General features: G+C 42.4%; 1 protein-coding gene across 1 annotated transcript; it reads right to left on the bottom strand.

Annotated features, from left to right (window-relative positions):
* Positions 1-5,579: 5,579 nt before the first annotated feature.
* Positions 5,580-7,614, bottom strand: LOC129600418 (uncharacterized). The gene is made up of 2 exons (XM_055498916.1): positions 6,941-7,614; positions 5,580-6,429 (listed from the first exon to the last, which is right to left on the bottom strand). The coding sequence occupies exon 2, from the start codon at positions 6,380-6,382 to the stop codon at positions 5,795-5,797; it is 588 nt and encodes a 195-aa protein (XP_055354891.1). The 5' UTR covers positions 6,383-6,429; positions 6,941-7,614; the 3' UTR covers positions 5,580-5,794.
* Between the last annotated feature and the right edge of the window lie 10,267 nt (positions 7,615-17,881).

Below are 17,881 nucleotides of genomic sequence, written 5' to 3' on the forward strand. Positions count from 1 at the left end.
ACTGGACAAAAGCTCCTGTTGAATATGATTTTCAGCCACCTCACGCAGCATCGTCAAACCCTCCTCTATGCGATCCATCCTGGCACGAAAATTTGGGCGGTTGTGCATATTAAGGGTTATTTTCTTTTTCAACGCAGCCGAATAACAGCGCACACAGGTCCTTGATGCGCAGGCCGTGGTCCCCATAATCAGCATGCTCAGCAGCATCGGAATTAGGCCATAGACGTATACAGACGAGTCTAACCCACATCCGTCTACCGGACTAAGGCAAAAAAACATCCCGACCAATGCAGCTCCGATCCAGAAAGCCAGTGTGCTGAATAGCGTCAGCCCCACGACGTTCAGTCCACTTGCACAGAGAAAAAGGGTAGGCCGTAACGGTGCGTGGAGGGAGCGCCAGATGGCGAAGCATGCAATGAAGCCGGTAAAGAGTAAAACTGTCGCAGCAGATAACTCGAACGTCCTTGAAAGTGCAACGAAGATATTATTTTTGGGAATTCCAACCTACAAATACATGCAATTACTGTATTGTTTTAATGGAAAATAACCGCTGAATGAACAAAAAGCAGACGCGTTCACATTAGTTCACTGACGAAGATTTGATCACTAAAACTTTAAAAATTTAGCGCATTAGAATTATTACAAGGAATTGCTGACTCGGCTGCTTTGTAGATCAAATTGCGCAAGTTAATAATAAGAAATACTCATGATTTTTAAACGTATGACATGACGCCTGCGATTATTAAAGTATGAATAAGTCCAAACATTTGTCAATTATACGAAATTGTAAAACTGAGCTTTCGAAAAAAATCGACATTTTAGTAAGAAGTTGGCGTTGCATAAGTTTAGATATCATTTTTGCAAAACCATCCATAAATTCGTGTTATCCAGAGGGACCAGACCACTACAGGAAATGTAGTTGACGCTTGTCAGATTTTGTTATAAAATACTGACGAAGAAAACTTTTGCAAAACGCATGCATTAATATCGCTAAATAAAAACTCTTTAATAAATTCTTACACAATATCCGCCAAACTATGGAGAGGAGCGACAAAAATCCCAGCAAAATTTCCACAGTGGAAATCCAGAGAAGCTTTCGAAGTTTCAAGTTTTTTGGTTCCATGATCGAGCCGCCTGACATGATGGCAAACGTTTTTTACTTACAAGTTGTCGAGGAAATTTTAGTTTACAAAATTAATGTGTCTTTCAGACACCGCTAACGTCTAAGGACGGCGGCCCAAGGCACCGTTGTAAAATAAAGCCTTTTCCAGGAAGTGACGTCAATCATGAGATTATCATTTCCTGCTTGAGAGAAATGTGATCGCTGTTCCGAAAACTGAGCGTACCTGGCCGTGTCGCACCGCGCGCATTATTTACTGTTGTTAACATTTTCTCTGCACACCGAGCGGCAAAAATGATGCATGTTTGACGTATACGGACAGCTTTTCTCGCACGCTGGCATACACGCGGATGTACGTTACCAGCCTTTATCTAATGCGAACTATGTACAAAAACCTGTTTAAGCGTTGGAAATCCGAGAGTAGTTGAATGCAACAGTTGTTGGCATGATTATACGTGTGTTATTATCGTTTCACGATTGGTACCTGCTCCGGGGTTTGCGTCGTTTTCATATTCGTATACCGTGTAATAACTTGTACTAGAGTAGTAACTAATAAGCATACAAGTTGAAAATAGCACGAATGGCCGAACCCACAAATACTGTATGTACAGATATGGCGATTCGTTGCCGCACAAATCAATAATTTTTAGGGTTCCGTATAAATCAGTGCCCTTTTAGCTTGTTGCTAAAGACATACATCGTCTCATTTAGGGCAACACATTATATTTAAAAAAATTAAAACTATGCACGAAAAGCAGCTATCCAAGTCATAAGAACTGCAAGCGCTGGCTCACTACATAAAAGTTCAAATCTAATCTTTAATAAGATCTAAACCTTAAATCCCCAAATTATACTGAACTTTTAACCTTAAATCTTTATTTTCTCTCAGCTTACGGGGAATGTTTAAAAAACAGCCGTAACCATATCTGTAACAAATGCCGAAACTCAAAACGCAATCTACAGGAAGCGCTTGAGGATTATCTAAACGTTTTGATAGCTTTTCCGTATTAATATAATAACTAATTAGCTTCTTTTCCTAATTTGCTTTGTGCTTCAATAATTACATCAATTCTGGTGTAAACAATTAAAGGATTTAGCCTGGTACTAAATTCGTGCACATATTTGCACTAAATTCGTTATAGGTACATTAACGGGAATATGCGCTTTCGTGCAATTCCAAACACTTTTTTGTGTTGCTTTTTTGACATTGTGTAGCAAAATGATTTCAGTATACATAGGTGTCAGAGACCGCTCACTCGAGGCGGTAGACACCTCTTGTGGCTTGCTCTGTCGCCCGCCCGCACATGGCCACGCCATTCGTGCCGCGTTATTACGCTGCTAACTCAGCGTTCACTTTGTCTCGCTGACCAATCAGCGCATCGCAGCACTCTTGGGGGCGTAGCCCAGCGCCTACGAGAGATTCCATGCTTTGCGGCATCAGCTGTTGCATACCTGCAGCACGCTGAATCATTATCACGATTCTTACGAGCGCGCTTGCAGCTACTTTTTCCACAGCTTTTCCCCATCGGGTTTTCTGTTGGTTTTTGTTGTTGCTTTATTGTTACCACAATAAAGGCATATTTGCCCCCATTTTCCATCTGCTTCTGTGTCATATCTGACATGGTAGCAGACTCGCTCGGTTTTCCTTCCTGCGACACCTCTGCTCCCCAGTGAAGGCATTTCGGTCGAACTACGCTGATTGCCTAAAAGTAGGCCAGCCAACCCGCGACCATCATCTTTACTGCATCATACAGGTTTCGTTGGAAACCTGCTGCGCGACGGATTATTCATATGGGTCGGGCTTATAAGTAAGCCACCCGCAGCTTGGCTCCCCGCGCAAAAACTGCGTTGGGTACGTTCCTGTTGACCAAAATAAGCACCCTACCGGGTTGCGTTGATACGGGTCGGGCTTATAAGTAAGCCTGCGGCCCTCACGGTAGAAGAGGGCGAAGTAGAACGACGGAGCAGCAGTTTGGACGAGAAAAACTCGGTAAAACCAGACTGTGACGCGTAGGCTTCTCGTAGAACTTTCGAAAATTTCGTGGTTTTTCGTAGAACCTAAACTTTGCAAATCCATAACTTTTGAACCGTTCAACCGATCTGCTTAGAAATAGCATTTCCGGATTCCTCTCGAAATTCTACACTAGAATTGTGTAACGAATCTCTCAAGAAAATTTTACCCGATTTTTAACGAATTTTTGGCGAAAAACATCCGCCATTTTGTCCAGCCAGAAATTTTCGCGAAAAGTCGCGTGACGTCAGCGTGGTGATTTTCCATCAAATTTTGGCCAATCAGAACACGTGTTATAAGACTCGTAGTGAGTCATACTTTTTGCTCACGGCACGCTACTTGTGACGTAGAGCTAATTGCAAGACCACTAAGTATCTGACGTTACACTGGTCAGTAACGTAGCATAGGGCCATAGGGAGCTAAAGCTAATCCTAAGCTCTAGCGCACCTAACCAGCACCGACCCGATATCCAACTCAATGTTCCGGTCCAGACCAAAGACCAAGAAAATTTTCTAAGTCCGGGTGCCATGGGCCAAACTTACAGCGCCTTGGCCAAGGTGATGCAATACACCAGCCATGAGCAACTCTAACGGAGATTGCTCAGTCCTATAGACCGACGCCAGCCAAACGAATATACCAGGCCCCTCGGGAAGAACTACGCCACGCGTGAGCCAACGGGACCTTACGGGTTTCGTAACGCCAGGCAGAACAGTTCCAACCCCGAAGAGCCAAACTTGGCCGGCTCTACGAGTTCGGCCGAGGCCAGGGCCAGGCGGGACAACCAAATCCTGCCGGCCGATCTGGAGACAAGCGATGAAAGTTTGGACGCCACCCAGGACGACACATTCCTGGAAGCGTCCGAAGGGTTGCTTGAGGCAAACCAGCCTCAAGACAGCCAACCTGGCGCCAACAAGCCGGCCCAGGCCAACAGTGTCCCTAGGGACTGGGCGCAACAACCGGCCATACCTGGCTCGGGCCAAGTCCAACCTGCGGCGCCAACGGCAGCCACAGGTGAGGATAAGACACGTACTGATGGACCCGGTGCTGATAACTTGGCCCGGGCCAACCTTGACGTCCAGGATCTGATAGCAAGTCCAACCCTATCGGGCTCGGACCAGATCCAACCTGAGGCACCAACGGTGGCCAAAGGTGGACGCAAGGCCAAGGGCCAAGCCAAAAGGGCTGGTCCAAAGGCACATGCCCAGGGCCAACAGCCCGTGAGTCAGTCGCCCATCATGTTTGAAGTCGATGGCTCAACCCACACAACGCCATCGCCAACCAATGACGGCATCGGCGCGTCTGGCCAGTCCAAACCGGATTTAGAGCCAATTGCGGACCTGACTCAACTTAACAGGGCCACATCCAGGATGGACTTGAACCAGCTCACCTGGGATACGAGCCGCGCCAAATCCAGCCCACAAAAGCTGATCCAGGTAACCCGGCCCGAAGAGATGGACGAAATTCTCCAACTCCGGACCAAAATACGGGACCTGACCAAACAGCTTGAGGCTGTATCCGAAGCCGCCTTGGCGTCCGAACGGCTGACGCAGGACGAGGTCCACAAATACAGGGACCTCGCATCCAAAGCAGAGTCATTGCTCACCTCAACGAGGATTGAGCTGACCCAAGCCAAGGACGACCTGAAAGCGGCCCGGACCACAATTGACGATACCGATTCGGATCGCCTCTTGAATGAAAATGAACGTCTTACCGACGACATGTCCAACCTGCAGGACGAAATCAACCGCCTGCGGAATGGATACAACCTGCTGTATGAGAGCAACCAAAACCTCATGCAGACGATCCAACAGGGAGAAGTGTTAAGCCAAGCGGTTCAACAGAAGGAAGCTCAGAACATGCAACTCCAGCAACAGATCGTTGCCCTCCAGAGCCAGCTCAAGACCGAATCAACCATTCGGGTCCAACTTGACCAGAACAGCGCCATTGGACATCAGAACTTTATCCAACTGAAGCGGGCTTTCATCCAAGCTAAACAGGTGATCCAGAACCAACATGACCGGATCATCACCTTGGAGGCCAACAATGCCGGCCTGGTCAAGGATTACCAGGCGGCCACCCAACGTATTACTGAACTGAACGAGGATCTGGAAAGGCTAAGCACGGAGAACGCCTGCTTAGACGAGGAGAAATCACACCTCGAGAATCTACATTCCGAGTTGTACATACTGGGGGACAGCGCTTATTCTTGCACTACGACGGTTATTCCTCCTTTTCGGAAGAACCAAATTGCAACCCGTAATCATCGCACATTTAACTACCGCCACTGCAGCGCCCGGGCATTATCGGAACACACCATTGGCCACATAAAAGGCAGAATTCAGTGTTTACGTGGTTTAAGAATTTACATTAATGACGCTGATGACCACACTAGAGCGATTTATTGGTTCAGATGCTGCTGTATTTTACATAACATTTGTGTAGAAAATACTGATGCATTTGATCCCGACTGGGAGGCAATCGATAATGACAACGATGACGAAGAGAACAACGGTCACGTACGCCACAACGAAGACGGACAAAGGAAGCGCGAGCGTATTATGCAGTACGTGTTAACAAGTATTAGAGAATAAAAAACGAATGTACAGATGGCAGTGGCAATAACTGAAGTTCAAATTGGATGGTGATTGTTGAAATTAAAACACTCAAAATAACTGGTCATTTACCGCATTTCCGTTACTGCGTAGTCGTAACTGAAGCCCGAGTCGGCGATTCTCAGCCTCCATACGCCGAATATTTAATTCATCGGCCTGCATGTTCAGCTGTTTTTCCTGGAAGCCGAGCTGTCGTTTTTGCATTTTCTCCATCCGGTCTTCCCGCAGTTTGGCAAGTTTCAGTTCTTCTTCGAAACGGCGGTCTTTTTTCTCTTCAATGGTCAGTAGTGTATCAGAAAACTCTGTCGTCTTCTGCTTTTTCTTTGGTTTATCAGCCGGCTTCTTAGTCTTATAAAGCACAATGTTCCCGGGATCAACAGAGAGCGGCTCGACTTCCATATCGCTGTACCCGTTTAGTCGTCGATCGTGATGGCTTAAAAACTCTTCGTCTCCGTCCATGTGTGCAACATTACTGCCACTGCCCAACGCAACCGCCCCAGCATCGTGTTCACCTTCATCATCGGGATCGCCTCCGCTGCCCTCCTCCATGCGCAAAACGCCCATGACATTGGCACCGCTGTTAATATTGTGGCCTGTATTCGAAACATACGCTGGTTCGTTCGCAGCTCTTTCCCACATAACAGCGTCCAGATCGAAGAAATACTTGAACTGCCGCAGCACTTCGTCTACAAAAAGCCAATAATCAGCAAGAATAAATAAAAATGAGTTGTGAAGTAGTAAAAATGAAAATTTTCACTTTTTTCAGATTTCTGCCCTAACTCGTTTTTTATGTTTTTATTTATCAAAGCGATCTGTGCGGTTAGGTTCTCGAAAAACAGGTTGTTGACATGTAAACACATGTTTTCCATTTTTTTGTCATCTGGAACTTTTAGTATCTCGGCACTAAACAGAACGGGACGAGCATTTCAGATGCTGACGTGACGGCCAGCTACTCACACACAGTCCGACTCATGGGTTAATTACAGAGGCATGGCATTAGCTGCCACGCTGCTGTGAGGGAATGCTTTAATGGAGTGAGTCTGTCTCAACTTCGCGTTCTGGTGACTTCCACTCTAATTAAATGCCTGCATGCACACAGCCTGGCATATAATTATGTCCTCAGTCTTCACATACAGCACTTAGCCTTACTCATATACGTAAATAGCATTACATCGCAGTGAAAATTGACAATCTTACCTTTAACCGCTTGCCGCTTAAGTCGATCTGCTCGATCTTCCCCAATCTTTATAATCCCATTTCCTGTCCCTTTCAGCCAGGTATTCGTATCTCTCCATTTGGTTTCAAAGCCCTTGATTTTTTCTTTGATGTTTTTGACGTGGCGCTCTCTGTTGTGGGGACCGCATTTGCTAACCAAGTATCTGGTAATAATTTTGGCAACGTGGGCTTTTGTGTTACCGCTTGTCTGCTGTGTCTGGCTGTTTGGATCCGTTTTTCCCGCGCATTTCTACTGTTGGTAGTTGGAATGGTCTTGCAGCCACTCTACTAAAAATGGCTCTTCTCGATCCGTCCAGATATGTTTCGGAGCTCGCGGTTTTTTTCGGTATTGCTGGTGATCCAGAGTCACTATTGCTCGCACTGGCAGCTAGAGTAGCAGGTAAAATATCCCCTGCACGGATGGTACCCAAAGCGTTAGAAGATGCAGTCGCCATTTATTTTATTAACAAATAAAAATATAAAAATTTCAGTGTTAGCGCTTCCAGAATGCTGAAAAAAGTGTAACTGTATTATCCCATTTAGTTTTGTGTAAGTGCAAACAGATTTTAGCAGATTTCTTTATGCAAGCGTTAAATGGTGGGAAATTCTTGTACTTCGTGTATCAAACTGCGTTATGAACCATGACTGAATGGATAAGTCAACGATGCCGAACGGTAAATCTGCTCGGGACTAGGTTTATCTTTCGGCATGTCTGCCTTAAAAGGGGTATGTGCTGACGGTATGCATCATATTTCAATAACCAATCTGTAAGCGCAGCCTTATTTCGACATGACGATAAATTTGTGTCGTTTTTTTTGGTACCATGTAAGTGGCCCGGTATATGGTACCAAAATCGTGTACATGCACGAAATCTTTCACTTTCGCGCACTCCCAAACCCTTTTTTCTTTTGTTTTATGACATTCTGTAGTCAGATGATTTGTATACACAGGCGAGAAAACCGTTCGTGCGCGCAACATCCGGTTCGGGAGCCATGGCACTTAGAAAATTCCAAAAAGTTTAAATGCATTCAAATGTCCCAAAAGTCTCATTATGGACCGATCTCCTTCAGATTTTGCACGTAAATGCACATGGCCATAAAGATCGTTTTTACACCGAGCCAGAGTTCCATGATTTTTTTCAAATTTTAAAATGAATTTTAAAATTTTTGAAATTCATTTTAAAATTTGAAAAAAAATGCTAGAACAGTGGATCGGTGTAAAAACGATCTTCGTGGCCATGTGCATTTACGTGCAAAATTTGAAAGAGATTGGTTCGTAATGAGACTTTTGGTACACCTGAATGCATTTAAACTTTTTGGAATTTTGTAAGTCATAACTCCCGAACCGGATGTTGCGCGCACAAACGGTTTTCACGCCTGTGTGTACAAATCATCTGGCTACAGAATGTCATAAAACAAGAGAAAGAAGGGTTTGGGAGTGCGCAAAAGTGAAATATTTCCTGCATGTACACGATTCTGGTACCATGTACCGGGCCACTTCCCTTAATATTTACCGTAGTTAGCGTGGGTGGTGACCGTAGGCTCACGAATCGGTTTGACCAACACAGATGTCATATGATAACTTCCCACAGTCGAATGTAGAATTCAGGGATTCATTAAGGAAGAAAACTCGTATCAACACCAAATTTTTCGGAACAAAGGGAAAGGAAATGTGAAGTATTGTATAAGTAATACTTTAATAGTTAATTAATACTACATAATTAATGATGTGAACAGGAACTGCGCAGCAGGTAGAATGACAGGAATATAACAGGAAGACGTATGAAGTAAAACAGTAGTTGCTAGGAAAGCAACGTACACGACAACTCGTCCCCACGTATCGAAAGTGATACGGAATTAAGTATCGGAACTGTAATTTATACGTACATTGAATTTGCACGGAATGTAAAATAGGAAGTAATTATAGTAGCGTACGCGAACTGTACCATTATGAAAGTAAGTAGCTATTAGAATTAATCGTATAAGTAAAAGTATTGCACTGCATTGTAAGGTGCATGTAGGAGTACGATCCAGGATCCAGGCAACCGAACTGGAACGGCAACAGGAATGCGAGTTGAATTCATCGCATCATCCAAGTGCAGGAAATACGGTGTAAACCATACGAACCGTAGTAGCAAGGTTATCCAACTTCAAAGTGTAAGGCGCCATACGAAGGATTTAACCATTGCGTAGTCGGCTCGAATAACGGTGTAACATTGTACGATACTGTGTATTGTACTCCAGGACAGGACGTACTGTACATTCGTACATAACGCGTTCAGGTTGCTCTGTGGATTACGGAAGGAGGTAAACAAGGATACATACTGTACGGAATTACTGGATTGCAGAGCAAACGCTGCAATGAACAATGGTGAAGGCAGGCCATGACAACAACCAACAGCAACTGAATGGAAATTCCCGAAAATGACGTGTAGTGCGAAAAAGCGCTCTGCAAGGTCATCAGGGCGTTAACGAAGAATTCGCTCCATCCAGATCATCCAGAAGGACGATTGGCATTACGTTGAGCAGTTTGGCAATGCACGTTCAGGCAACTACCCGGAACGAAGATCCAGTGGTAGCGCTATGGTACTGGCAGGGCGGTACCAGCAGTAAATAATATCCACCAGCATCGTGGGGAAAAGGGTGGCAGAGCATCCGCTGCCGAACAGGTGTGGGGCGGTGGCATTCTGCCAGGCGAGTGCATGCGGAATCGGCATCGGATCCCTCCCATGGCAGATTATGACCGTAGAGTGTAGTCGTAGGAGACATTAGTAAGCATGAATTCGAATTCTTCACGCCAATGTGAAGTATTGTATAAGTAATGCTTTAATAGTTAATTAATACTACATAATTAATGATGTGAACAGGAACTGCGCAGCAGGTAGAATGACAGGAATATAACAGGAAGACGTATGAAGTAAAGGTCAATGCTATGCGCAGGAGTTTTTCATTTTTAAGAAAACTCTGTACGCCAAAATCTGCATTTGAAAAGTCGTACAAATTCAGTTTGCAGTGTACTTACGAATTTTAGTACAATAATTCATATGTGCGTTGCGTTGTGGTTCGTATGTACATTATTTGGCTAAGTACGTGAACGGTACAGGTAATGTTTGCAGGTACTGCGCACTGCACGTTGGCCTGTACAGCACCTAATCCAAAATAACACAAGAGCATTTGGAATCCAAATGCTCTTGTGTTACAAGCAATCCCGTATGCCAGCAATTTCAATTCGTCTTTAAATTCAGCACTGTGTGCAAAGTACTGCACAGTGTGGATCTATCCACATATACCTAATTCCGTGAAAAGGTGAAAAGACAGTACTTTGTGTGAAGTACTGCACAGTATGCATCCATCCACGTATACCTAATTCCGTGAATAGGTGGAAATTCAGTACTTTGTGTGAACTTTGAAGTACTGCACAGTATGCATCCATCCACGTATACCTAATTCCGTGAATAGGTGAAAATTCAGTACTTTATGTAAAGTACTGCCAGTACTTTATACTACTACATGGCGTGAATTCGTGAACCGGTGAAAAGTCAGTACTTTAATTATGCAAAGCACTCCCAGTACTGTCAAGGAAGATTGAGTGATCATGTGAAAGTTCAATATAGTTCATATTATCGACCAAATGTTTACTGAATACAAATTTTAAAGGGAATCCAGGGTTTGGCAATGGCATTATGTAGTCGTCTAATTTATGTGTATTGCTAGACCCCCTTCCTCATTAGATATTAACGGGAGTTGCACAGAAAAGCACGTATCGTAGCGCGGGTACTTGAACGGGAGCTTCTGCTTCTACGCAACACCAAACACGCTTTTGCGTAGTCAACGGATTTGAACACATTTAGGTGGAAACTGTTCGGGCGGAAACATCCGTTTGGGGAGTAACAGGTGACAAAAATTCAAAAAATAATATTCTTAATGTACTCGTATACAGAAAGTTCTGAGCATATCATCCGCCTATACTATAATATGAAGCAAAAGGATGTAAACATTTGCTCAGTTATCACTAGTTATTATTTTGTACCTTAAAGAATATATGTATATGGCTTGAACTAATATGAAGCTAATACCGACACCGTCTACGTCACTTCGAGTTCGAAAGATGGAGGTTCATTTATGCATATAGAAGAACGAGGATGCAAAACCGAAAGATTACGGCATTATTACGCACTTATCAAGCTGAAAGTGTCGTAGGAAAATCATTAGGCCGTATTTCAGGCATCTGCAGACGGATGGGCAGATGTACGTCGCATTTGACTGAAAGTGTTGTTATGGTTTCCATATTTTTCGATGACGTCACAGCGGTTACTGTATGTAGGCCCACTACACCTTTGCCACCCCTTTTCCTTTGCTTTTTCAGTTTGCCTTTTTCAACTTCACCTTTACCTTTGCCTTTGCCGCCGTGAAAACCTTTGCCTTCACCGTCCTAATTCACCGTTTCAAAACACCGTTTCGAGAAGCCTTTGACGTTAATTAACCGTAAAAAATCGAATTACCGTTAACAAATTGCCGTTCATAATATTTTTCCCTGCTCACTAGAAACTTTTAGATATCAGTTTTAGACATCACGCGAATCCGCGACTGCACTTAAATTGAAGGCTTATTTAGCAATCTGAAAAGAAGAAACGAAAAATAACGGGCCGCATCAGTAAGAAATAACGGGCCGAATCATGAACAAATCAGTAACATGAAAATTTACAAATCAGCACGTTTTTGTAGAAATTTGTATTCAAAATATGTGTAAACTTTCTTAAGCGCATACTGCACAGCTATGTACAGTGTAGTATCATTAGTATGTACATCACACAATGTAATAATTATGAAAAGTTTTTGAAGCAGATGCAGCAGGTAAAATGTCTTGAAAATGAAATGTGTTAACGGCGATTCGAAACGGCGTTCGAGACGGCGATTCGCGAAAGCTTTCGAAAAGGTTTTTTGCAACGGCAAAAGCTTTCGAAACGGTTTTTTTGGAACGATAAATTAGGACGGTGAAGGCAAAGGTTAAGGTTTTCACGGCGGCGAAGTAAAGGTAAAGGTAACGTTGAAACAGGCAAACTGAAACGGCAAAGGCAAAAGGGCGGCAAAGGTATAGTAGGCCTAACCGGTTAGTGTGGCACATTGGTGGATTTTTTTTTGCAAATCACCAAAGCAAAGCGAAGACTTTCTGTGTTTAAGAAAACAGAACTTCTGTCGGTCTTTCGGGCACATGGGTAACGTCTGTTACCAAAGTACTAAGTAATAATTTTAAGCTACCATATGGTGCTAAGTTTTTGATTTTGATAATAATAAACACAATTAATAAAAGGAAACCTTTTATAGGCACCACCTAAAACCCTTGTTTCTTATATACACATATACACTACTGTACTTTTCGCACCTTCTTTATTATAGCCACCCATTTTTGAATGATATCGTACCTAGTACTATATGACCCGAGACGTTTAAGCTTCTCTTAAGAAATTTGGCCCGGTACATCCACGGGGAACACCAGATTCGTGTACATCCACGGGAACGTTTGCTGTCACGCACTCCCACACACGTTTATGCATTGTTTGATGATATTAATTTTGGCAGCCAACGGATTTTTATACGTAGGCGTCAAATCCGTTTGCGCGCGCAACATCGATCCGGTTGGAAAGTTCTGGGTGAATCAAAATTCCAAAAAGTTTAAATGCATTCAGATGTACCAAAAGTCTCATTATGGACCGATATTTGAATTTTGCATATAAATGCACAATTATCATATTCATGAGGATCGTTTTAATACCGAACCCGGTTCTAGAATTTTTTTATTGGATTTCTAAATTTTTCAAATTTATTTTAAAATTTAAAAAAAATGGTGCAGCTCTGGTTCGGTGTACAAACGATTTGTACACTCATGGTCATCTGCTAGCCGAATTTCATTAAGATTGGTTTATAAAGTCGCTTTTGGTACACTTTGGTCCTTGGGCTGCCAGATGACATCAAGCAATGCAAAAAAGTCTTAGGTAGTGCGCGACAGCGAAAGCTCCTGTGAATGTGCACGAGTTTGGTGCTACGTACCGGGCCCAATCCCGATTTGCCGAATCGTCCTATTATCGGCTGGAAAGCCTGATGTACTTAACCCAACGCTAGAGATAAAATTATTGTAAAACATCACTGAAAACCTAAATTATTATGTGAATTACCTAAGATTTTAAAATCTCAAAATTTAAAGATTTATTATAAAAAAGACAGTTCAAAAAAATTTTGACCGAGTACTTCGTATAGGGATTTGTTAATACAAAATGAGACCGTTAAAAAAACAGGAAATTTAATGATAATATTTACAATATACAATAACAGGAGTATTAATAATAATTTAATTTTGGTGCCAGCCAGCATCGGTATACAGTACATCACTAGGTAGTAGGTAGTTTTTTATATACATATACGGGTCCTTCCACATTATCAACGAACCGAAGCACTTTCGCTACTCCCGGCTCCGAAAATTTGTTTTTTTGCAGGACGACAAAGTATCCCTTGGGAACACTTAAAAAAAATTTTCATCGGCCATGTGGTTGAGCGGGCGTGGCAAAAAAAAATTCCAATGGGAATACACGTACTGTCACGCAGTGCTATTAATATATTTATTATTATATTTATTAAGGGAATACCGTAATACTGTACCGTAAAATGTCATGTTTTCACAGATTCGTGTTCAGATCTTTTTGACAAATGTTGTAAAACTTACTACTGTTAAGTAAATCACCGATAAGAATTGCTGTATATGCAGTACTAGCTGATTGGAAAATGGAAAAACGTCCCGCCATAGAGTATCATATACACGTTGGCACAAATACGAGTACAATAACGCGTTATCGCTACCCACTAGCTTCACAATTTTTCTGATTTTTCTTGATTATTAACATCAGTAATTTTTAATGGAATTAAAAAGGATCGGGCTACTGATAACACGTATTTCTTGTCAACCGCTGACTGTCTGACTTTGTACGCTGCCCTGTTCGTGTCCATTTAGCGTCATTTTGCGCCACCCTGGGCGCTGTTACGATATTCCCAATACATAGTGCTGCAAGTATTAATCCCATTGGAATAAATTTAGCCACGCCCACTTAACTATGGACGATGAAAATATTTTTTAGGTACACCAAGGTGTACCCCGTCTTCCTGCTAAAAAGAATTTTTCCGGAGCCGGGAGCATGTGATGCATAGCCCTGGTCATTTGCATGAACAGGCCCTCCTGCGCACGGCTACTCAACTTTCAATTTGTTTGTAGATTATTTTAATTTTTATGAATTCCGTGTCTGCCTTTTTGGCAATCTGAAAGTTCAGCTGGATGAGAATCTCCCGGTTATTAGACCCTACAAAAAGTTGCCGTCGCAATTCTACCTGCGCTACAGCTGCCAAAGCGCCGTTGAAGCAAAACACTTATTAGCATACGCGTAAATCGTAATGACGGTAATGTACCAATTCACAAGTTACAGAGCAGTGCACGTAGTATTGTACAGATACAGTAGCTGGATCATTTGGATGTAAGTATTTCCATGACAACTGCCGTATTTCACAAGAGCACTGAACGACAAACACGTTAGACTTCTTTTTTTGGATATGAAGGTCAGTAAGGTTTCTTAAACACGTACAGCTAAGCTGGTGTTTTCAGCATATCTGTACGACTGAAAACTTCTTTTAGGGCAGCAATGATTTCAGCCATACAGTTAAGCCGAAAACACCAGCCAGTACTCTCGCGATGATTTAAAAAATTGAAAGTGCTATGGTGCTAAGCGCTAGGAATTTTCTTAGCGCATAGCACTGACCATAAAAAATACAGATTGAAAACTTCAAAAAATTAAATATGTAAAAAAATAGAGGAAATAAAACAAAGGTTGCCCAAAAGTTCGAGATAATATACAGAACAAATATTTAAAATTACATTATGGTCGCGTGCACGGATGAACACGGGTGACCTTCTCGGGTCCGCACGGGTGTTGACTGTGGGCACGGGGTTTGGAAACAAGCGTTGGCTGCGTGCACCAGTGATTTATTTAGTTTTAAATTTATTTATTTGAAATTTATTTACTAATAATTCAACTTCTTATATTGTATCGTTTTATTTCGCAGTTTTTTTAAATAAATTACTACACAAACTTTTCACAAAATCCATATTTTTTTTAACAAAAATACAGTTACGCAGCAGTACCCGGTTCCGTTCGAAAAAAAATGTTCGTGCATTTTAAAAGCAAAAATGTGCATTAAAACGGCCTGCATTACTCATAAGTATAATGAAAAATTCCGTTTTAAATACGGCATGTTGTGCTCCGACGATGTCTGACATACATAAAACAATTCTTGTCGCAGAACCGGGGCACTGCAAGTTTTGTCGTATAGTAAGTATTTCAAAAGTACTGTGTTGCCAGCTAATGCTTATTAGTGCAGCACTGTGAATTACTTGAAAGCCACAGTAAGAAAACTCGAATATCAAATCAGCCAACACGTTCAAATTTAAAAAGCCGTGCGCGCAGCCAACATCCGCGTAGACACCCGTGCGCACAGACGGCACAGTCAACGCCCGTATCCGAACTCCGTGCACACCCGTGTTTTCCCGTGCACGCACCATCGACCTAAAAATATATTTCAGAGCTTTCTGCTTTGTCAACCTTTGTACACGGTACAACTACCGTAGTGTGGTGCAACTGATGTTTGGAGAAGCAGAAAGCAGCTTTTATAACGAGCAAAGATGGTGCACATAGATACTGGATGTTCTACTAGCCTAAAGCATTGAATCAGCGCTCAGCAAACGTATATCGACATTAAAGTATTTACACCAGTTTCTTTTGGTAACTGCTGTAATAAAAATTCCCCATACCGAAACTGCATTAGTACAGATAATGCTCTGAATACTTATCCATATTTAAAATTCCATTAAAAGACTTACTTAAATCAAATACGAAAAAAATTATTCACCACTGCACCTTCAAGCGTCGCGGTGGGGCAGTGCGGTAGGGAAATTTGAATCGTTTGGACGAAACACTTTGAATCAAAAAACCTAATGGATGGTGAAGTATATTGCGCTGCAGAAACATTAGAGTACAATTTTCGGCAATTACTGTACATCAAAATATTGTTAATTTTCAGGCGAAGCCAGCGAGCGTTTTTCCAGCAAAAATTCCTTGAGAATTAGTAGAAATGGTTCCAAATTTCTTTTAGTAAAAGTTAAAGGTCAAGAATGATGTATCATGTACAGAGCCAAAAAAACAACACAATTGCAAGTTTCACGCGAAGCCGGTGCTTATTTTTATTGTTCAAATTGCTAAACATTCTATATAAAATACTAAATATAATACTTAAATAAAATACTAAATATATGAGAGTACAGATATAATACCTTTCGGATACGTCACTATTTTGAGCACACCATTTATAAATAATTCAAGGAAATGGCTATTATCACCCCCTTGCATGCTGTTTTAACTATTGTCACCCCTTTTTCAAAATTAATGAAACAGACACGTCCTTTGACTATTGTCTCTCATCACCACGGACACGCCCTTTTGGCCATTGCAACCACCTTTCAATTTATTTGTTATAATGTTGCCACCAGCGGCTCTTTTTCAGTTCTGTTCCTGCCACCATCGGCAGAAAAAAAAACGCCAAGCAAAGTTTATTGGCACTTAATGGATCACTAAAATGCGACCTTATTTTGTGAAATTGAACTTAACATCTTCGGACCTTCACTTGCTGAGCTCCGCAGCAAATGCGATCTCCACAGTTATGACCATCCCTTTGTTGCTGCACGCACGGAAGCAAAATGCCGGTGTCCTCGCTTCCGGTTTATCTCAAGGCTTTCTTGACCAGTGGTGCCGACAGAACTGGTACTTACCGAGAGCTTCTCCTGCAGCGGAGAGTCTAAATAAACGGCTAACCATCTTTCCGCACCATCAGCACCCAGTGATCCCCGACACCTTTTGTAAGGCAGATAGTTTTTACGCGTCAGCCAACGACGTTGGGTTACGGCGCCTTACGTCGCAAGCGGACGTAAATCAACCCGTAACGTCAACTCCTACCCGCAAGTCGAGCTTGTTTTGTGAAATCTAAAATTCGCTAGTATGTTGCTAGGTACCGACAGTAGGAATCCAGCGGTCGGGCCTGCTAGTAGTAAGTAATGTTTCTAGTAGTTCGCAGTACAGTACCTAATCAGATGGCTTGCATTAATGTGCACTGCAAACTTGTAAAAAAAATCAAAACGCATGTACCGTAGTGCGATGCACATATTATTATGTGGTGAAAAATCTAATCATTTTTTGTGCATCCTGATATTACATCAGACAGCGATGGGACCCCCAACACCCCCCGACCCCCAGGGGCCACACAAATTTCAGGGAAGGTAAAAAAAAACTATAGGATAACTATGCAATCAAGCAATGCTGTCATCCAGCGTACTTACTTACCATATCCCACCCTCTGTCATGCAATCAGTACGGTACGGTTGCACTTTGTTATGGTTGCTATGTAACGTACTTGTACGTTGCGCAGTACAGCACCACAGTACGAAACTCCTGCGCATAGCCACTTCGTGAAGTAAAACAGTAGTTGCTAGGAAAGCAACGTACACGACAGGAAACAATCCAAGAATAAATAGTTTTCCACGAAATAAAAATTATTTTGGCCGAACAAGATAAACTAAGTGCAAAACGTTCAAACAAGGGGCAGCTCTCAACACTTAAGGATTGGAAATGCCGGTATTCGGTCTCTTTACCGAATTCGTATACGTTTATTCTGCTCAGAAATATGCGGCTCCGCACACGGTAAAAAAACAAAAAAAATTGGAGCTAGAACGATATCAGATTGCTTAGTACGAGTAAATAAGTAATGCGTCTAAACAAGACAAAATATTAGGGGAGAAAAGCAGCCAGGATAATTTGCATAAAATGCTCTGGCAAAA

This window comes from Paramacrobiotus metropolitanus, unplaced genomic scaffold (assembly GCF_019649055.1).
Source record: "Paramacrobiotus metropolitanus isolate TYO unplaced genomic scaffold, Prichtersi_v1.0 Parri_scaffold0000176, whole genome shotgun sequence".
Lineage (NCBI taxonomy): Eukaryota > Metazoa > Tardigrada > Eutardigrada > Parachela > Macrobiotidae > Paramacrobiotus > Paramacrobiotus metropolitanus.